The sequence below is a fragment of the Staurois parvus genome, unplaced genomic scaffold, assembly GCF_062004578.1.
Source record: "Staurois parvus isolate SC_StPar_1 unplaced genomic scaffold, SC_StPar_1.0 ptg000397l, whole genome shotgun sequence".
Lineage (NCBI taxonomy): Eukaryota > Metazoa > Chordata > Amphibia > Anura > Ranidae > Staurois > Staurois parvus.
This window is the reverse complement of record NW_028318193.1, coordinates 110,226-132,869: the sequence shown is the minus strand read 5'-3', so window position 1 is coordinate 132,869 and position 22,644 is coordinate 110,226. Positions and strand designations below refer to the sequence as shown.

At 40.2% G+C, this 22,644-nt stretch overlaps 1 protein-coding gene across 1 annotated transcript in view; it reads right to left on the bottom strand.

Annotated features, from left to right (window-relative positions):
• CLVS2 (clavesin 2) overlaps window positions 1-22,644 on the bottom strand; it is a 95,291-nt gene that overhangs the window by 50,306 nt on the left and 22,341 nt on the right. Inside the window, exon 2 of the mRNA XM_089686378.1 lies at window positions 9,968-10,142. Within this exon, the coding sequence (XP_089542504.1) occupies window positions 9,968-10,142 (175 nt within the window). The remainder of the gene's footprint in view (window positions 1-9,967; window positions 10,143-22,644) is intronic.

The following is a 22,644-nucleotide window of genomic DNA, read 5'->3' as shown; positions in this document are numbered from 1 at the left end:
GGAGCAATACCATATCTGGTGCTATTTGGACACATACCCATCTGTTGTCTTTATATTAAGCATTATGTGTAAGTAACTAATATTGCACATATTGATTACCATGGTGATAATGCTAGACATGATGTATTTGATTGCAATTTTTATACAATGTAAATATCTATGTGTTATACAAGTGTGGTTTGTTCCTGACATTAGAGAAAATTCCTGTGACCACCTACCAAGAAAATATTCAATACAAAGCTAAACTACATCCAATATATACTGGGTCCTGAGCAGGGGCAGACTGACAATTTGGGCATTTAGGCATTGTCTGAGGGCCTTGGGTCAGTAGGGGGCACTGTGAGAAGTGTCTGGTGACAGTGAGGGGAGAAGAGGAGGAGGCAGTCTCAGATTCCGACCTGGAAGTAGCTCACCTTTCACTTCACATGGTGGCAGAGTGAGTCGGGGTCCCAGGCAGTGGTAGTGCCATCACACTGCTGGTGATGGAGCCAGTGGGCAGTGGGAAGGTGAGAGACAGTGGCATATCATCAATGGGTGCAGGGTGTTCACTGCACACACCCTGCACCCATGGATGACATGTATCATGTTATCATAAAATTGTAAAACAAATATAACAATAATAAAAATAAAGAACTACTGACACCATCCACTGCCCTACTGACACCATCCTGCACATACTATCCACCGCTATACCCTTCACACTCCTCTCATGTACATCCTTCTCACTGTCATACACTCCGCAATGTAAGTCATCTCAGACACTAGTTAACCACACCCCTTTCAAGCCACTCCCATTTTTGTGCAATTTAAAACATACCGCTCTTCTCTCACATCCCCCCACCCCCTCCTCCCTCACCCCTTCCTCTCTCTCACTCCTCCTCCTCTCTCTCTCTCACCCCTCCTCTCTCTCACCCCCCCCCCCTCTCTCTCTCCCCTCTCTCTTCCCTCACATGGCAGCCATCTTTACATCTGGAAGTGCCCAGTGGTTTCTACAGAAAGAAGGTGTGAACATTCATTCAGTCTTTGCTGCAGTAAATATTTAAATGCCCCTTCTATGCAGCTGGGCTGCAATATGTAGGTGGGGCATTGTGTGGGTGTGGCTTGAGTGCAGGCAGGGACACAGGGGGCCCCATTATCTCTTATTGCCTGGGGGGCCTTATGAGTTGTCAGTCTGCCCCTGGTCCTGAGAATGCAGATTTACACCACAAAATGGTGGACCCCTGTCCCAAAAAGACTATAGTGTTGTTATATTATGCATTATATGGTTACATCAGAAAAGTGTGTACAGGTTTTATTATTGGTGTCATTATCTTGATAAATGCCCTCTGCATACATTTTTTGGTATAAATAAATTATGAGACTTTAAATGTCATTATAAATGTGTTTGTGTGTGCTGGAAAGAAAGATTTTCAGGCTTCAGGAATTAATGTATTAAAGGAACGCTGGCACCCACAATGTAATATAAGAGCTGATTCATACATGGCTGCAGCGCTGATCTGTGTATTCTGATGGTGGGAGAGTCTCCTCACTATCAGAATACGGTAGCACAGCAGAGAGGATCCCCCCATCCACCTTGAATGTGTGGATAGGGGATTGGTTCGGTTTTTTTGTTCAGCCTAATGGCTTAAAGAAAAAAATGAACCATATATGGCCAGCTTAAAGTGATTCTAAAGGTTGAAGGTTTTTTACCTTCATGCATTCTATGCATGAAGGTAGAAAACCTTCAATGTGCAGCTCCCCCCTCAGCCCCCCAATACTTACCTGATCCTCGGTCTCGATTCAACAATGTGCAAAAGAGCATCGACTCTCCCGAGTCTCTCCCTCTTCATTGGCTAAGACACAGCAGCAGGAGCCATTTTCCAATCAAAGCCAATGAGAAGGAAGCAGGGGGTGGGGCCTCCAGCTCTTATAGACACACAGAGGCGGTTTGGGAGAAAGCAAGCATGAGTGCCCCTAGAGCAAACAGCTTGCTCTGGCACTCAGCAGGGGCAAGGAGCTAGGAGTGCCAGAGGAGGATCCGAGAAGAGGAGGATCAGGGCTGCTCTGTGCTAAACCATTACACAGAGCAGGTAAGTATGTTTATTATTTTTTTCAAAAAATCTGCACCTTTAGTATCAGTTTAAGATAGTTAGCTTAACATGAGGCAAGCCAGTAGGAACGGAGAAGCCCCCCCCCTTTTTTTTTTAAGAACCGCAAGTACAGTAGGACTTCTTAAAACAGGAGTCAACACATTCCGTAAACTTTACGGTCTTTTGGTCCTCATCAGTAGTATAAAACAAATGATTCAGTGAGTCACTCAATGCTATAATATATGCATTTTTTTATACTAGCAAGATTCCAAGTCTCCATAGCACCTTTTGGCTTTAAAGAAGCATAAATTATACATTTAATTTCCTGACTACTTATCATATTTCTTGAGTTCCTGAGGTCCCAAGACAGGAGAAACACTGACAAACTGACCACATTTTAGAACAAAACACCCAAAGGTATTTTCTAAAAGGTATAGTGAATCTTTTGAAAGGGTCATTTTTTTGCAACAAGTTTTTGGAAAATGCAAGAAAAAAATGAATATGCATTCTGTTACACAAAGTTGTCAATTAGGAAGATATTTCTAACATACAGCATAGGCATACTAAAGCTTGCCATACGTTATACAATTTTCTTATTTGATTTCCTTTAGATTTTCCTTCAACTATGTAGTGCAAGGGCCAGTCTGATTGCATACAACTTGAAAGTGTTAAGGTTTAACCTCATATTATATGATTTTGGTAAATCTAAAAGAAAATTATGCAAGAAATTTGTATTATGTACTGCCATCCTTAGAATTACACATCAAAATACTTTCTAGCACTCATCCCCAATATGAGGATACCACATGTATTTCACAGCCTAGTTATAAAGAGAGACCCAAAATCCAAGGAGCACCTTCAGGTTTTCTAGAGGCATAAATTATGCATCTAACTTTCTAACTACCTACCACATTTTTGGACACTGTGGCTGGTGAAGTGGTGATTGGAGACACTGTGATTGGCTGCACTATTCGGGCTTGTTCACATGTGAGGTGGGAGGGAGGTAAATCCTTGCAGTTGAACAATAGTTACCACCCCTTATCACTTTTATCTGCAGTGGCTGGGGGTGTACAAATGCCACTACTGGGATGCTTGGCTTCACAGCCATGGCAAAAAACAACACCCTCTGTCACTTTTGGTGGGCATAGTGGGCTTGCCAGTCGTGACACTGGGACTGGTGTGGCAGTCATCAGAGACAATGGCTGGCTGCACAGATATACAGTGATATCAGAGCAGCCAGCCATTGTACATTAGCATTGCCACAGCAGTACACTGTCACTGTATACTGCACTTGATTGGTGACAGTATGTAAAAGAATATATTTGTTGTTTTGTTTTTTGTTTTTTTACATACTGTCACCAGAGCAATTGCAGTGTCACTGTGGTGACATTGTAGTGTTGTGGCAGTTATCAGAGACAATGGCTGGCTGCAATTATTTACAGTGATATCAAAACAGTGGGCTGTGGTCATTTTTTTACACTCTAAGTCAGGGGTAGGCAACCTGTGGCTCTCCAGCTGTTGCAGGACTATAAGTTCCATCATGCCTCTGCAAGTCATAGCTGTAACTGTCAGTTTTGTAATGTTGCAATGCCTCATGGGAAATGTAGTTCCACAACAGCTAGAGAGCCGCAGGTTGCCTATCCCTGCTCTAAGTGCTTAACACAGTCCTGCAGCCTTTGTTTACAAGTATGATTGCTGTGATTGGTCACACTGATCACATGGAACAGAGCCAATTTCACTGGCACTGTATTCCAATCTGTGATCCACTGTGTCTGAGGCTTGAAGTAGCTCAGAAGCCATGCATGAGCAGCGGATGCAAGAGGTTGAATATATGTGCCCTCTCGCATCAACAAAACTCCCATATAGCCGTTTTCATATATTGGCCAGATGGGAAGCAGTTAAAGTGTATTTAAAGGCTTAACTTTTTTTGTTTTAGAAAGATGTGGGGAAGGATCCTCTGCTCTTCTTTATTGTGGTCTGTGTCCCCTCTGTGGATATTTGCTCTTCTACTTGTTCTGGGGGCCATTGTAACTGTGACAGAAAGTAAACGGGGAATCCTCATTTTATAGCTGTCATAAGAGCGAGAGGTAAGGGGAAATTTTCCAATGGGGACAAATGTTCTACTGCCAACTGTCTCAGACAAGATTTCCTCTCATTTCATGTTGCATTTCCAACAGTAGTTATAAATCTCCACACCAACACACAAACAGCAAAAAAGCTAGAAAGGGGTTTTATCCCTTCCCTACTCTATCCAAATCAAAAATGGGCAATACATACATTTTAAGAGAGCAGTATGCACAGGAGGAATCAGCTGTAGCAACCAGGAACAGTGTTTAACCTACAGTCTGTGGATATTATTACTAGAGTTTAGTGTATTTTTTAACAAAATTAAATACATCTAATTTTTTTTGTGGAAATCATTCTGAAATATTTTTCTATTGTCATCAATAAATATGTTGCTAAAATCTGTGCTATATGCACAGCGCATCTCCATGTCTTACTAATGCTTTCTACAGGTACACAATCCTCTCTCTGTTGAGTCCATGGGAGTTGATTTGCTAAAGCCAAATAGGCTATTCACGTTGCAGGGGAATTTTTATTTAGCTTAAATATATTGAAGCTCTATGAAGTTCCATCATTCATGCAAAAGCAAAAATACAGGGTTTTTTTTTGTATTATTATCCGTGCTTGGGTACTTGTTGCAAAGTGAATTTTCACAACACTCACTAAGCAAAGGGAAAATTCCCTTACAAACTGAAAATTCCTTTGCAAAAAGAACAGCCTATTTTCCTGTAGTAAATCAACCCCACGACTGTTTTAATAGAAGATTGTATCTTGTCCACTCTAGAAGTTGCAGATTAGCAGCTTCTAGATCAAAGACTATTAAGCCTTTGATCTGCCAGGACACCTTCTTCAACACTGATTCATCTAGTTTTGCTCTCACTAGATTATATAAATCATGCATGTTTTAGCCCCCAAGAGTACACAGTATATTTATTTTTATCAAAAATAAACCTCATTTGCTATGTATTTGCCCAATTCAGGTCGCCTTCTAAATAAGAGACATCTTGCAAGAAATGGTATGTATAAAGTAAATGTTTTGCATAGAGTTTGGAAGTGTTAAAATAACTGTCAGTTAATTGTTTCTTTGTCTTAGAGAGATTCACCTTCATTTCCTGCCCTGAAGATGCAAAAGGAAGTGAGAGGAAATCTCTCAAAAGTGAGCAGTAATTACCTCTAACTTGCTACAGGAACTGGTGTCCCTATAGTGAGATTTATCTCCATTTCTTGCTCTGGTGACAACTGTAAAATCTGAGATTTCCTATTACATTCTATCTCTTTGACTATGCTCATCAGGACAAATAGAGAGGGTGAATCTTCCCAGCAGGGACACAGACAGAAATGAAAATTTGGTAGGTGTCCTAATCCATCTACATGAAAAAGTAATCCAAAAACAAAGTTTTGGCTATTCATACACTTCAATCCAAAACTTCACTTCCTTTTTTAAACAGTTTAAAACTAAAAAAATGAAAAATAAATGGTCCCAAAATCTTGGGTTGTACCACTAGCACCAAACCTTTATGAGAAATAATAAAGTAGTTGTAAAGGCTCAAATTTTTTACCTTCATGTATTCTTCATGCCATTAATAATTAATGAGACTGAAAGCACAACTACGTAATTTTAGGTGTATAAAGGTGGGTATACACTTTACAATCTGACTGTACAATCTTCTTTAGATTTACCAAAACTATATAATAGGAGGGCACACCATCTATGCAATCACTCTGTATCCAATCAAGCAGGAATTTGTACTACATCAGCGGTGTCACGTGGGCTGCATGCGGCCCCACGGAGTTTAGCATGCAGTCTGAGCCCATCTGAAGGGACGCTGGGGAAAGCATGCTAATGCATGTGTGTACATAGGGGAGCTGTTAAGAAGAAAAAAAAGGTGAACTTAGACTTTAAAGGCTGGCCTTAGAGGACTGGAATTTTGAAAAAAAAACCTGTTTTATTCAGAAACAAATAGCACTCCACTAAATGTGGCAACACTGAAAAGGAGTATCATGTATTTGCATCTGTGGATGACCACCAATAATGGACTAGAAGAGAGGATTCCAAATGTTGAAAAAGAAAATAATAATATAATAATATATAACATATACATATTTTTTAGAAAAAAAACCTCAATGCTGCAAAACAGCATCAGGAGATTCAACCATACAAACCTTCTGTAACACCCCGCATGAATACTGGTTGCAGGATGTTAAGTGAACACAAGATGAAGAGTTCTGCGGTTCAGTTATGCAGACTGTTGAAGAAAAGCCTTGTTAATTTTGTATGCTGGTAGTAGGATCTTTGTGCTCAGACAAGGAGTAAACAGACTACATTTCCCAGAAGAGCTGGCAAAGGGGCGGGAGTGTACACATATATATATATATATATATATATATATATATATATATATATATATATATATTCAAAGCCCGGGTACCTTACAGGAAGGAAGTGGATGGTGAGGGACAGAGAACGGGTGTGTGCAGAAAGCTGTGCAGGACATTGGAGATCCAGACTGGGCCAGGCTGCAGAAAGAAGAAGTGGAGAGGGATCGCAGACCACTGGTATCACTGACAAGCAGGACAGGCAATCCTGCAGGCTGGAGGATTGTGGTATTACCATCGGTATCGCTCCTTAACAGAGGGACCAAAAGAACACAGGGGCCCCCTTAACTGAGAGACTACCTGCTACGCTACTGAGGTTACGGACCAGTTGAGAGGGTTCCATACCCAGATCATCATAACTTGCAATTGACTGTGTTAGGTTCAGTTGTTTCTTTCAGTTCAGTACACCTCACATTACAGCTTATTATACTGAGTCCCAGACTATTCAGTTTATTGCGGCCTACTGATTAGTGCTTTATTAGCATCCTAAGCCCGAGGACTTTTCTACAGTGTAGGCACCCTGTATACAGAATAACTTTAGTGTCTTCTTTAAAGTTTCTTATAAAGCTCAAGAAACTTGCTTCTTCAGACTGGCTTACCACCTTAGAGGAGGAGTTCACCTCTGCTAAAGTCTGCTTCCACCCTTTTTACAATCTTAGTAAATCTTTGCCTTCACCTTTTGTATTAAAGAGATGTCACTTAAATTCAACATCACTTCAAGGAGTTTTGCTTTTCTGAGACAACGCCATCTTGAGGGAAACTTGATTTCACACAAGGAAAATAAAAGGACTCTAAATGTTAATGTACTGTATACCAACTAGAGCCTCTTTGAGCGTGCAGAAGATTGGACACTTTTTCTAAAAAAGAGCTGCCAAAAGGGAACATTATTGATTTTCACTAAGGTCTTAGCCTCCAGAGTTAAACCCAGTCATCAGTAACTGAGAGTCCAAAAGTGAGGTAGTCGGACAGTTTGATCATTCTGTCCAACTCACTTGGGTAGAGATATCTCAAAAGCTGGGACTGATCTCAAATTCTGATCCTGCAGGACAATTTGGAGTTGCTTAAAGTGATACTGTGTTTTAATACTTTGTTGAACCTTCTAGAGCATTTCATGCTCATCTTTTTTTTTTTTTTTTTTGTGCTTGCACACTTATTATTCTGACCTCATTATAATCAGAATACTTGTTCATCCTAAACTGTGTGTGTTTATTTATGGTTCCAAGCCAGGGAGTCCTCCTGGTCAAAGCTTTACGGTGGTGGCAGCAGGGGCTGAGTTTTCAAAGCAGGCTCAAGACAGACAGGGAACCCAAAAATACTGAGCAGCCCTTAAGAGGAGGGGGGGGGGGGGTAGCACAACACTTTGAAACATAAAGAGATTTATTTTTTAGATAAAAAAGATAATTTGTTCAAGTACAGCAATACAACAGGCAAGATGTAAGTAGGCTAATTAATTTCTGTATCAAAAAAATCTTAAAGCAGGGTGCAGAAACACCACTAGAAAGCACCATGGCATTTAAGCTTTAAAGTATAACAAACCATGGATTACACAAACAGGGATGAGCAAACCAGACAAAGCTTGCTTTGCTGGATGTTCAATGGACTTGGCAAGAAGTTGGAAAACCTTGAACATGGAGGCAAACCCCTTTAAAGTCTACAGGAGATAAATCTTTCTATTCTTCTGGCCTTATTCAAGTTAATTTTCAAGACCTACTTAAAAATGGGCATGGGCATGGACATGGGTGACTGGGAACTACAGTGGAGATGTGTACTGTACCAATGCAAAATTAAATACGGCTTATAGGACAACATTCAAAGTACACATATTATTTAAATAACATGCTTGAAAAATGCCTTAAAGCTGCAAAAGCTACACACAAAGTTATGGAGCAATAGAGCCAAACCCCATTAGTTTGGGTGGACATACATATTTTTTCATAAGCATATCTTTTGCCATTATTTACATAAAGAATAATATTGTTTTTAACCACTTTTACTCCACCCTATAGCAGTTTTACTCTATATATACGTGATTTTGCAGTTCTGGCTGATGGGGGCGAGCACACACGCGCCGCCGGGGGATCGCTTCTGCTTTGAACTGTCACAGCAGAAGCCGATCTGCAAGTCCTGGAGAACAGATCTTTGCCTGCATCCGCAGATCCTCAGGCAGGGAGGAAGAACACAGCTGTTTACATAGGTACAGCTGTGTTGTGACAGGAGACAGTCACCACTTCTCCTTGTACCAGTACCATCCACTGTACACCACGCATATAGCTAGGCACACACGTAACCCTTTTATTACCCTAGATGTTAACCCCTCCCCAACTAGTGTCATTAGTACAGTGATCAGTGCATATTTTTAGCACTGATCATTGTATTAGTGTCACTGGTTCCCACAAAGTGTCAGTTAGTGTAAAAATGTCAGCTGCAATATCCCACTATAAGTCACTGTTCCAGTATATGTCCCGTATTGCAAAAAAATGGCCTGGTCAGGAAGGGGGGTAAATCTTCTGGAGGGCAAATGGTTAACAACATTGTCTAGAACTAGTTTTAATTTTAAACTTGTAGCACCCTCTAGTGTGCTACTAGAATATTGTAGGCAAAATCTGTGTATGATTAATGGTAACTGTGTGAGTCCGTGACTAAGGTCGGGTTACTGCAGGTCAAGCAAGATGACCTAACAGGTTGGGACTCTATTGCCCTCACCTGTTTCTGGAGGACCATAGGGACCTTCCAGAAGCCAGTAGGCGGAAAAGCTGGAGACTTAATCTGCATATTTGTGGGAGTCTAACCAATTCCAGGTTTGAAGGCCCAGGTAGAGTGGTGGACCAGCCCATGAATGTGGGATAGTCAAGCCAGCTGGGGGGGAGGGGGGGTCAGGTGGAAGATGAAGTACTGAGGAGACTGTTGCTGGCCTGGGAAGGGTCCCCTAGGGCTGGGGGACTGGCCTCCAGGCTGGGCTTAGGCTGGCTAAAGAGGATCCATTCAGCAGTATGTCATGAACAGGATCATGGCCTGCAAACAGTGGGAGCAAAGAGGACAAGGTGAGTAGATTATCACACCCTGGGATTCACAAAGAAAGAGCCTGCCACATGTAACAAGCTGTCAAAGGACAGCGCTCTGCTTATTCATTTATCCTTGCCCTGGGAGATCTTCAGTGCAGCCAGGAGGGATGGTAGAGTCTGCAGGCTGTGGAGCTGGGAGCAGTTCTCCAGGGCAGATGAGACGAGAAGCTAAATTTTTGTAAATAGGAAGGAAGTTGTCCCCTTGCATTGATTCAGTCAAGTTGGGCATCCCATAATCCCTATTACCTTATCCAAATTATATTCCCCTAATAAAATAAAAAAAACAAAGGACTGAACCTCCTTTTTTCCCCAAAAAAAGTTGTTTTATCTGAATTGTCATCTTATATGATTTAGAGTAGACAGTGAGCAACTTTTTCACAAAAAAGGTTCTCTCACCTGAAGACCTTCAATTGCTAGTCTCAGCATGCTTGGGGTTAACTTTGATGCTTGTTTGAAGGTAAAGTTGCTCCAGTCTATTATTAAAACAAATCCATTCACTTGAAGTTCTGGGTCTTCTATCATAGCTTCTAGCGACAGCAGTATCGCACGCAGAATATCCACAAGTGTGTATCTAAGAAAGACAAAAAATTATTGTGTATAGTAAGCTTATGCATACAAAATACAAGGTCAGTTTCACGATTTAAGAATGGCACTGAGGAAGGAAGAATGGTTAAATGTTGTAAAAATGAGAAACAAACTCAGTATAAAATTTTGGTAAGCAAAGGTTGGAAGAGGTACACTAGAAGAACACAGGAAAATATCAAATTCACTCACTTTAAAGTGAACTTGTGCTTGTACAGCCCTACTTGTACATCCCTACTCACCCATGAATTGATTAGGAAATAAATTTTCCTGTGATTGTAAAAAATACAGTTTTAGTTGCAATATTCACTTTATCTCTAGTGCTGTTCCCAGCAGACGCAATACTCGAAGGTCCAGCACCACATCTCCTCCACTTTGAACGATGCCCAACGCCATACTCCTGCTCACTCTCCCCTCTAATAAATGTTCCGTCTCCTTCCTTACACATGTCCCTTAGAACAACACAGGCTATGTAAAAACAAGGAATGTAGCGGAATGTAGTCTCAGCAAATGAAAGGAAGTTATGGTAACAAGGAGATGTATGATGGCTCCTCCTTCAGGCCCGTAAATATGGAAAAAAGCCAAAAAGGATCAAGTGACCACCATTTTACAGTTCAAAAATAAGATTTGTAGACAAAAAAAAGAAAAATGTGTAATTTAAAGTGGGGTAGGGAATGTCTACGCTGTAGAGAAAGCTCAGTGATGGTATTGTTTTTGAAACAGAGTTAACCTTCAGGATATCTATTTAAGGTCCCCTATCCCCTCCAAAAGCATATATTTTTCTTTGCAAAAAAGAGAATAAAACAGGGCGCACTCTCCTCGTGCATTACCGTGATAAATGGAAAATGTATAAAAAATCACAAATGCATACTCACAAACCAAAGAAGTCATAAAAACAGAGACAAGGAGCCAAAGATGGCAGTCACGGACAGCAGAGGTCCTTGGGTGAAATGTGCTAACGTGTTTCGGGAGTCAAACTCCATTCCTTTGCTCTGAGGAAGGGAGTTTCACCCAAGGACCTCCACTGTCCGCAACTATCATCTTTGGCTCCTTTTCTCTGTTTTTATGACCTCTTTGGTTTGTGATTTTTTAATACATTTTCTATTTATCACGGTAATGCACGAGGAGAGTGCACCCTGTTTTATTCTCTTTTTTGCCATCATCAAGATTCCCCGATCTATTGAGGGCTGCACCTTAGCGAGTGTCTGATTCTGTGTTTTCTGTGTAGCATGAAGACCCGAGTGCTGGTTTTGGTATATGTTGGAGTTTATATATTTTTCTTCACTTGGTTCCCTTGCCACTGGTCCTGCACTATCACATGCTGATAGATAAAGGGGTTGATTTATTAAAACTGGAAAGTGCAAAATCTGGTGCAGCTGTGCAAGGTAGCCAATCAACATCTAATTTTAGCTTGTTCAATTAAGCTTTGACAAAAAAAAAAACCTGGAAGGCGATTGGTTTCTATGCAGAGCTGCACCAGATTTTGCATTGTCCAGTTTTAGTTAATCAACCCCAAAGTGTCTACATAGTCTTCGATTCCAGCAGCTGAACGAGGCAGTGAGGAAGCAAATGAAAGCTTTGTTCTGCTATGGAGGGAGAAGTTAAGAGACCCTGTTGCTTTTCCTTCTATGGCTCACTTTAAAAAAAAAAGTTTTATGATTCCCAAGGCAATAACCCATTGTGTTAACTCATGGCCAATAAACCCTAAGCTAAAATGCCAATAAGTGGTTTATTAATTAACTCTTCTGTTTGCATTTGGTTCTCATGTTTCAATGGGTGACCTTAAAATAGGGATGACCAAGTCTTGGTCCCCAGGTCACCATGGAAACTGAAAATATTATTTTGTGACTGGTTCCTTTAGAACTATTGCTGGGGATAGATGAGCACTGAAATGAGTATTTTATTTGGCTGTGTGATGTCACGTCTGTTGTTGAGCAAGTTGGAGCAGTGTGAAAATTAAACAATATGAAGGAGGTGGCAGAAAAAGCTGCAAGATGAAGACGGTTTCCTAATCCAAGCACTGAGGAAGCCAGATCAATTGTGCATGGGCATGAGCTGGAAGTGACAGCACTGTTATTCCTGGGATGTAGCAACAAAAAACAGGAGAGAGAGCACTTTTATCCTGTAGGTGAGCATTTTTTTCTGATATAGGCAGCAGTAAGTATATATGAGATGTAATTCAGGTAAAGGAGAGAATGACAACTTGAGAAGAGGCAGAAGGTCTTGATATCTCAAAACCTGGAGGAAGAATGTGCAGCCATCCATAGGGGCTTTGTGGCCTGTCAGCATGCAGAAGAAACATACATCTCCAAGTAAAAAAAATCCTCCTTTGCAGTTGGACTGCCCCAAGTGTTCAATGTTCATTTATATCTAAGGTGCCAAAAAAATAAGTTTTACATACCTGATCCCCACTTTCCTAGCAGCCAGAGCTCCCCTACATTCTTGTAGACTGTCCCAAGGCTTCCCTACATCCAATGCAGGTCAATGGGCCCTGATTTGTACAAGATGATGTGTTCCTTGATGATGTGGCTGTTGGAGCGAAAAGACTGCGGGCACAGTATTTTTTTTTCCTGGTACCCTTGACATTAATAAGCATTTAGCCCTTACAGTGCAGGAGCAGCCCCAATACAGAGCTGGCATACTGTATTTGAGTACATTTCTATGCTTTATTATAGAACATTGGCAGATAGAGGTGGTTCATTAGAGGTACTGTAGATGTTAATTTATCCCTGGATTCCAATTTATCCATTGAAAATTAGTTTTACATATACTGCATGTGTTTTTTTTTCAACTTCTTCAACTAAATACAATTGTATGTGTAATATTTTACTACATTGATTTTTAATTTTTATGGCACCTCAAAAGTTCTAATATTAGAATGAAGTTGAATGCAGGATAGTGCTTTGGCATGTCCCAGTTCTCACAATGCAAATCATGCCCCTTTTAGCAAAGGAACACACTTTGCATTGTGGGTTGTGGAGGCTTAGAATTGGGTTCAGTTGGTACCATTAGAGGTACTGTAGATGTTGATTTATCCATGGATTCCAATTTATCCATTGAAAATTAGTTTTACATATACTGCATGTGTTTTTTTTTCAACTTCTTCAACTAAATACAATTGTACATGTAATATTTTACTACATTGATTTTTAATTTTTATGGCACCTCAAAAGTTCTAATATTAGAATGAAGCTGAATGCAGGATAGTGCTTTGGCATGTCCCAGTTCCCACAATGCAAATCATGCCCCTTTTAGCAAAGGAACACACTTTGCATTGTGGGTTGTTGAGGCTTAGAATTGGGTTCAGTCACCTTGGAATAGTAAGAGCTGGAGGACTCTTGGGCAAGCAGGAGCCATGCTCAGAAAACAAATATTGGAATAGTAAGAGCTGGAGGATTCTTGGGCAAGCAGGAGCCATGCTCATAAAACAAATGGAGGAGGTGGCTGCTGTTACCCACTTTTATTATTTTTTATTTCTTTATAGATGTTTTGCTTTCACTAGGAGCTCTTGCACACACAACCTACCCCATCAGTTGCAAGGTTTATAACATACCTTTCCAGTGGACTGCAGAAAGAATTCTAAAGGTCACAGCCTTTTTTTGGAGTGTATTGGCTGTGAAGACTTGCATTGAACTGCTTTGCATGGATGTAATGCGAGTTGATTGAATATGTCCTATCAACTTGAATCTGATTGCATTGAGGCACAGCTAGCGAATGTTCCCGTGAAGCCTATAGGCAGCATTACCGCAGTCTGCTTGTTTTGCTGTCAATGAACCTTGAAACTGTTAGGACTTAAATTCTTCCTGAGTGATGCACAAAGGGGAATTCAGAGTCTCTTTATAATCTTTCACAATGAGCAGCAGTTATTCTACGCTACTTATACACTCCAAAGTAGTTTGGAAACAAATGATTTTACCTGTTTCTATGAATTACTGCAGTCTTGACAGCTGGTAAGTTTGGAAGATAGTACACTGCCTAAAGTCTGTTAGAGTCTCGGATAGAGTGGTGAGGAAATAGAACAACTGTAAGGTTTTTATGGTGTCTGTGTCCCCATAACCCGATCAGGGAGATTTACCTATTCACCAATGTCACCAGGAATTAATATAGGGGGAAATTTAAAATTTGAGGTTTCCATCAAGACTGGTGAAATGGAAATCTTCTAGTTAGGGACTTTTACCTCAGGCAGTAAGCCACACTCACAGCCTGTTCTCACCTACACTCCAGTGGTCTCACGCACTCTTGCAGGCAGGTGTACTATGGCCTCCCTGAGCAGATGGTGCTGCATAGAGGGTGGAGGACAGGAGGAACAATTGTTCCTCTGAAACCTCCGTAGGTATCATTAGGAGAGCAGCTGTCTGATTGGATGCTGCTGCCCTGGATTATTTTGACTGCCATCTTTGTTGTGGGCAGTGCTAATAAATAATACTGCAATTGGTGCGCAACTGTGAAGTGGTTAGGCCTTGGACAGGAACCAGCTGGCTAGGGACAGCATGTCTAACGTAGGGAAAGGTTTCAGTGAGAGAGGGACAGAGAAGGAGCTGCATGCCTGTGTTTCCAGTCAGGAGCTCTTCCCATCTTCAGGTGCCTTGTTGCCTGGCCACCTTCCAGCCACCTCCTTTGAGTTTCTTCTGTAATACTAAGACTGCATTTGCAAGACCTTCTGTAAGGTACTGCAGTGCTGGGCTCGGCCTTGTTCCACAGATTCTGTTTCCAGCTTGCTGGACCTTTTGTGTGGTTACTAAAGTGTTACTAAACCCACAACAATAAAATCAGTCTGTATATGCAGCAAAGCATGCTTGTTATACTCACTGTGGAACCTAAGGGGTTAATCCTCTGCATTGTGTAAAAAGGATGTTTGATCCTGACATCTCTGATCCTCCCTTTCTACTGTCCCCAGTCCATCTGCAGATAGAACACAGCCTTGGGAGCAAGCTGCACATGCTCAATTTGGTGTATATTGGTAGAGAGTTTTATTTGTGCTTGGGAGAGTGCATGTGATCAGCACAGGGCCAATAAGCACTGTCCAGACAGAGGGTCAGGAGTCCTTCAGCCTCTTAGTACAATCAGGGGAGAATGAAAACGTCTCCTACAAGCTTTAACTAGTGCTCTGCTGGACAATAATAGAAGTCACAAGACTGCTCTAACTGCTGATGAGAAAAGGTATTTTGTGCTTTATATTTACTAAAATAATTGCATTTTCATGTTTACTGTGGGAGACCGGATATAGAGAATGCATGGTCCTGGGTTTTAATAACACTTTAACACCTTCCTGCCTGGCCTATAGCAGATTGACAGCTGGGCGAGACACTCGCTGTTGTGACTGGGCATCATATTACATCCTGTCAAAACGAGCGTCTCATACAGCCACACGCACAGCCGATGACATATCACTACACCAGCCTGTTGCCAGTGTCATGTGACCGCTGTGACCAATCACAGCAGATCAAATGTCAATTGTATACAATGGATTGCTTCCTGTCATGCCATTCATTGTATCCAATTGAGTTGTTAGTGTTGTTAGTTGTGACTGGTCAAGGCAGTCATATGGTACAGACAGGGCCAATCACAGCCCATGTGTATCATGTGATCAGCTGTGCCCAATCACAGCTAATCACAACACAAGACTGAATGAATCAGTTTAATTCAGTAACAATGATTGCAAATATCAATAAAATACACTGGTATTAGCAATCATAATATGTTAAAAACAAAATCCTGATCATTGCCCAGAATAGTTCAATGTTACTATGGTAACATTGTATTGCATTGGTCACAGTGTGCTGAAAAATAAAATATCAAAAAAAGAAAACATTTAATAAAAAAAAAAAATAATAGAAACATTTGAAAAAAAATACAATGTCAATTATTATTATTATTATTATTATTATTTTCACCGAAGAAATGTAGCAGAATACATTTTGACCTACATTTGTGAAGAAATTTTATTTATTTGCAAAATTGTATAACAGAAACAAAGTTTCAGGTGTTTTTTGTTTTATTTAGCAAAAAATAAAAAGCTCAGTGGTGATTAAATACCACCAAAGGAAAGCTCTATTTATGTGAAAAAAATGATAAAAATTTCACATGGGTACAGTGTTGCATGACCACGCAATTGTCATTCAATGTGCGACAGCACTGAAAGCTGAAAACTGGCCTGGGCAGGAAGGGGATATAAGTGCCCGGTATTGAAGTGGTAAATACACTGCATTCCTTGGTCTCCGTGTGCTTTCTCTCCACTCTGGGTACCTTGAACTCATCTACATTCTGACATCATAATTTACAATGAATGGCCCATAAGCCTGGATTAGGCATGGGAACACCAAAGGACAGTCCACAAACCAGAGTGTGGGAAGTACAGACTGCCAGGGGAGCTGGAATCAGGTAAGTAAACAGCTTTTTTGGTACCCTAGACGCAATCAAGCATTTAACCTTTACAGTGCAGGGGCATCCCCACTGCAACTGAGAATTTTTGTTTTCCCCAGAGATTTTAAAAGGTATTAAAAAACCCAAAACCAAAAATGTAATATATTGCAGCTTACCAATCATTAGATGTGGTAGCTGTTTTTTTTTAGCCTTTTTCCCTATTATCACCTGGTGATCTGGCCAGTAACACAACTCCTGTATTAGAGTGCCTCCACTCTGGATAAAGGAGCAACAGAGATACCTTTGAACAGCAGCATTGTCAGTCTGGAGGGAGGGGAGTGTTAAATGTACTAGCAGATTTAAATACACTAACAAACTGAAACCAAACTCCAGCTAGCATTTTTTAAAAAGTTACAGCAACAGTTTTTTTTTCTTTTGGGATAAATGATTTACATAAATGAATAAAAGCTGATCATTGTAATCATCTCTGCCAGTGTTAAATGGTTTATCTCAATCCTCCAACTGCTACATACTGTATGTAGGGCAGCTTGTTTTTTGGAAAAACAACAGACTTAGGCCACATGTACGCGGGGCGTTTCTGAACGATGGAAACTGACTGATGGAAAACGTAGGTTAAAAAACGTCTGTTTAGGCATGTTTGCATAACGCGTTTATGCGTGTTTGCATTTAGAGGCATTTTTTAAAGATAAGCACAGGAGAACCTCCCAAATGCCCAGAATGCACTGAAAAGTGGTAAATCATTAGCTACACCAGACTGTTTCAGTGAAATACACACAGTAGAAGCAGATACAGAAGTATGTGTTGAGATAATTAGGTGTGAGTTGCTCATTAACATTTCTTTTGTTTCCAAGGGTGGGAAGGTGTCTGCTGGAGTGAGTCATTAAGGTCACCTGGCAGGGGGTCTTCATCAGGAATTTGAGGTGTGAATGGACATTAACATATCTTTTGTTTCCAAGGGTGGGAGAGGTCTGAGGTGTGAATTGGTCATTACAATATGTGACAAGCTTGGTAGGAACATCCTGTGTTAAAGGTTTTGTCCATCGGAGCACCTTGAAAACTCTTTTTCATGATGACAAAAGGCTCTGGACAGCATTGGGAACTGGAAGAGTTAAAAAAAATTTCAAACGCTTACAAACGTGATTTGCCGCGTTTAGACGCGTTTACAAGCATTTTGCATTTGAAACGCTGATACAATCGACCCCTGAATGCAAGTTTGTTGTGTTAAAAAAACCGACTGTAACCTCAACTGCCTGCAAACGACTGTAAATGAAGATGTGTACATGGGCACATAGGAAAACGTTAGGGTGAGTTCAGGGGCTGCTGAAAAAACCCTGAACAGCTCCTAAACATGAGTTTATCAGCTGCAGTGTACATGAGCCCTTAGTGGTCAGATCACCAGGTGAAAATAAAAGAAAGAAAGCCTTTAAAAAAAAACAAATGCAGCTATCACATAAAAGAATTGTTAAGCAGTAATATAATAAAGGTTTGCTTTTGGTTTCAATACAACTGGAACAGTTGACTAGCTATGCACCTTTCATCTACCTATACAGTCACGTGCAGGTTGCATAATGCTGGCTTCTAGGTTTTTAGATCTGGCTTCTAGATCTGTGTGTTTTTTTTAGGCCGAACTTAAAATGTGTTGTTGTCCAATCACAACTCACCACGATGTTGGGTATATTTACTACAATTGGTGCACTCAGAATCTGGTGCAACTGTGCCTGGTAGCCAATTAGCTTCTAACTTCAGCTTGTTCAATTAAGCTTTGGCAATAAAACCTGGAAGCTGATTAGTTTCTATGCAAATCTGCTTCCGATTTTGCACTTTCCAGTTTTTGCAAATAACTCCCTGTATGTATGCCTCTGTAAAGTATTGCTGGTTATGTCAGCACTATCCAGTTTAATTATTGTGAACATAATAAGCCCTAGGCATTAATTGCTCATGCAAATAGGAAGTATTGGTTATCTTCAAGTGTTTCATTCGTTTTCATTAAATAAGTGAATGTAGGGCTCATAATAATGTCATGTATAAAATCAAAATTGCTTACAGCGTAAGGCCAAGGATGAGCCATGTTTTTTTACAATAGATAGCACTGTTAGGACATTAGTTTAAGTGCTTGTCTAAATAAGCTTTTACATTTTGTTCTTGACAGATGCATGAGTCACCCTGTTCCAAATGGAAAAACAAATCTGTCAAATCAAAATATTAGAAATTCATTTCAGTGTAATACATGAATTTGCTTACTTTTATACATTTTATATTTACCACTAATTTAACCAAATAACAATTCAGTGAAACAAATAGGGGGGAATTACACTTTGTTTTTGACGAGGGCGCTGGTGAGGAACTGTTGGAAAACTTCTGATCCCTTTAGTTTCACTTTTAATATGTATTATGTTTTTAGATTTTTCACAGGAAGAAGTGTACTGGCTGACTGAAACGTTTTTTTTGAACATTAAGGTGAACCTGTCCCTGGTCTGTCCTCATTAACATGCATTGCAAGAAGTCCAGCATCTACACCTTTAATCCTTTGGACAGACATTGCTCAAATCTAGTTATATTTGATAATGAAGATTATGCCTGCACAGTATAGGCAGGGTTAAATATGTCGAACTCAGCTGCCCAGCCCCCCCACAAACCAAGAAAAATGTCTAGAATTTTTTCCTGACCAAAGGGTCAAAAATAGAGCATCTAAAAAAGGTAAGCTGCATTGTTTTGCTATTATGCTATAATAACATCAACCTGTGCCAATTATAAAGTTTTAACCCAAAATGACTGCAAAAGTGTAAATACACTTTAACCACTTCCCATCCAGCCTATGTACATAAACTGTCAGAGAGGAGCAGTGCCGAAGCGGGTCACCGTTTATAAATGGCCCCCGCATTCCCTGCCTGTGCCCGCTCCCTGGGAGCATGCGGCACCACAATCGGTTCCCCCTGTGTCCTCTGGACACAGCGGAACACCGATCGATGTACGGGACCTCTGTGTGAGGTCCCAATCATGTGATCAGTGATTGGCAAATCAGTGATCACAGGAATAGTAGTAAACAAGATGTCACTTCCTGACATCATTGCTTACTACTAGTGAAATCTATGAATGATCACAGAGGTCACATGGTACAAGGCTATTCACAACAGCCTTGTACCATGTGACAAGCTGTGCCCAATCACAGCTCTCACAGTATTTCTCAATGGCTGCAGGAACGCAGCCAGAGAAAAGGAAACATGATTGCTTTTGCAGCCTTTATGGGTGTAGAAGGAGAAATGATTGCTTTTACAGCCTTTATTGGTGTAAAAGCAATCAGTGTAAAAAAAGAAAAAAAAATCTTCATCACCCCTCACAAGTAGTACAGTGTCACTGTGGTAACACTGTACTGCTAGGGTGACAGTATGTTAAAAAAAACATAAATAATAATACAAATATAAATAAATAAAAATGTAAAAAACATTTTTGAAAAATTAGAATTTTTGGTTATAAACTAATTTGGGTTATTATTATTATTTTTTTTTTTTACTAAAAAGATAGATGAATACATTTTGGCCAAGATTTATGAAGAAATATTATTGATTTGCAAAATTTTATAAGAAAAACACTTTTTTTTCAAAATGTTTGGTCTTTTTCATTTATATAGCAAAAAAATAAAAATCCCAGTTGTGAATAAATACCACCAAAATAAAGTTTTATCTGACTCAAAAAAATGCTAAAAACTTCATATGGGTACAGTGTTGCATGACCGCGCAATTGTCATTCAAAGTGTGATAGCACTGAAAGCTGAAAATTGGCCTGGGCAGGAAGGAGGTGAAAGTTTCCAGACTTGAAGTGGTTAAGCTAGCAGAGCTAGTGCACATACAGTATATGAACATTATACTACATTTACTTCTTAGTCCTACTGGACATTATCTATTTTCTTGTGACAAGGTTATATTTAAATTAGGGTAAAATGCATGTTCAAAGGCCCGTAAGGTACAACTTATATAGGTATTTTCATGTTAGCAGTGATCTGACATCATCATAAAGAAATAACAATCCCAATGTAATTTTTCTGTCCTCTATATTATATTATAATAAACTGCTTATGAAATAATTAACTTCATGTTACACTGTACAAAGAGCTTTGACATTGACATCAGCAATATACAGTATATGGCAAAGGGTACATTCCTACATTAACATATAATTTATATCACAATTCAACTCTCATAAAAATCCACAACTAAAAACTGCCTCAAACCATCAAACCAAAAAAATCCTATTTTGATGACAGTGAATAGCAGGGATGATGAAAAGGAGAAAAGGACCTTAACAGCTTAGCTTTCACCTAAAACTATTTTACTTTAATCTCTATTCATTCTAGCAGTTAAAGGATACGTTTCTGCAGGTAAAAAAATTATTTTTGCAGATTGCTGGTGCCATGCAGGTCTCCTGCAGATCTGTCAGTATATCTGCTTGCCCATACAGGATGTACAAGCAAGCAGATATACTGACAGGAAGAATGAGTGAACTACCACGGTGCTCCACAACTGCTAAGGCTGTCGGGTCTTGTAGTCTCTCATACACAAAGTATTATTTTAAATTTTGACAGCTAGAGGAGGATCTTCTGCCTACCCCCCATGCTAGCTGGGTGAAAGCTGGAGTGGGGGCCGGTCTAATCGTAACATGTTACATGTTACACCCTGAATATGAGTATAACATGTAACATGTTACGAAAGGTAAAACTATCCTTTAATCTAAGTTGAACTCCAACCTTTTTCTTTTTAAGCACACCTCTTCAAACCATGCTCAAGATACAGCACAATGGGGTTGATTTACTAAAACCGAAGAGTGAAAAATCTGATGCACCTCTGCATAGAAACCAATCAGCTTCCAGTTTTTTTTGTCAAAGCTTAAAGTGGTTCTAAAGGCTCAAGATTTTTTAACTTCATACATTCTATTTAGGAAGGTAAAAAACCTTCTCTGTGCAGCATCACCCTCCCCCCAGCCCCCCTAATACTGACCTAATTCCCCTCTCAGTCCATCAACGTGTACTGGAGTCTCAGCTATCCCAGGACTCCCTCTCCTCATTGGCTGAGACAGGGGACTATTGGCTCCTAGTGCTGTCAATCATAGCCAGTGAGTCAATGAGAAGAGAGAGGGGGCAGGGCCGAGCCACAGCTCTGTGTATGATTGGACACACAGAGCATCGGGTGCCCCCATAACAAGCTGCTTGCTGTGGGGGCACCCAACAGGAGGGAGGGGCCAGAAGCGCTGACGGTGGACCCTAGAAGAGGATCCAGGCTGCTCTGTGAAAAACCACTGCAGAAAGCAAGTAAGTATAGACATGTTTGTTATGTTTAAAAAAATTAAGCTTTTCGAACCACTTTAATTGAATAAGCTGAAGTTGAAAGCTGATTGGCTACTATGCACAGCTGCACCAGATTTTGCTCTCTCCAGTTCTAGTAATTCAACCCCAGTGTGCCTATGCCCTATATCCTTTTCCCATGATGGGCTGTGCATGCTGCTGTTTTCTTTTTATTTTGAACTCATGTGTCTCTCTGTCTTACATTCTAAAGTTGATAGCTATGTATATCATGCAAAATTGTGAGTTAATTTGACACAACTAAGGAAACATTGTATATTATGTTTTTGCAATTTGTTAAGCTCTTACTGTCTGATATAATTGCAATCATAAAAATATTTATCCCTTTTATTTATTTTTTTTTTTTTGGGGGGGGGGGGGCATGGAAGGTTTTGGAAGTATTTTCCAGGCTCAGGTCTTCCTAAGGTAGAATCATTGCTCTATAAGACTCTATAACAATAGAAAATCTAGCTCATTACTTCATTAATTCAGTACCTAACACAGTACATACCACAGCTAATCATGATTATCCTCATAGACAGTGTTCCTCACAGCAAAGTCCAAAGTAGCTCTGGCAACACAAAGAAACAACTGGAAGGATCCAAAGATAAATTTCCACCCCACTAAAACTATGTACTATAGTAGTAACTAGGGAGGTGTTCCTACAGTAACTGAGTCTTCCATAAAATCTGCATGTTATTGGGTTTCTGCCTTGCTGCCCACACACCATTTCTGACAGTAAAGTGCCTCTAACTTGGCTGTAGGTCACCTCTGC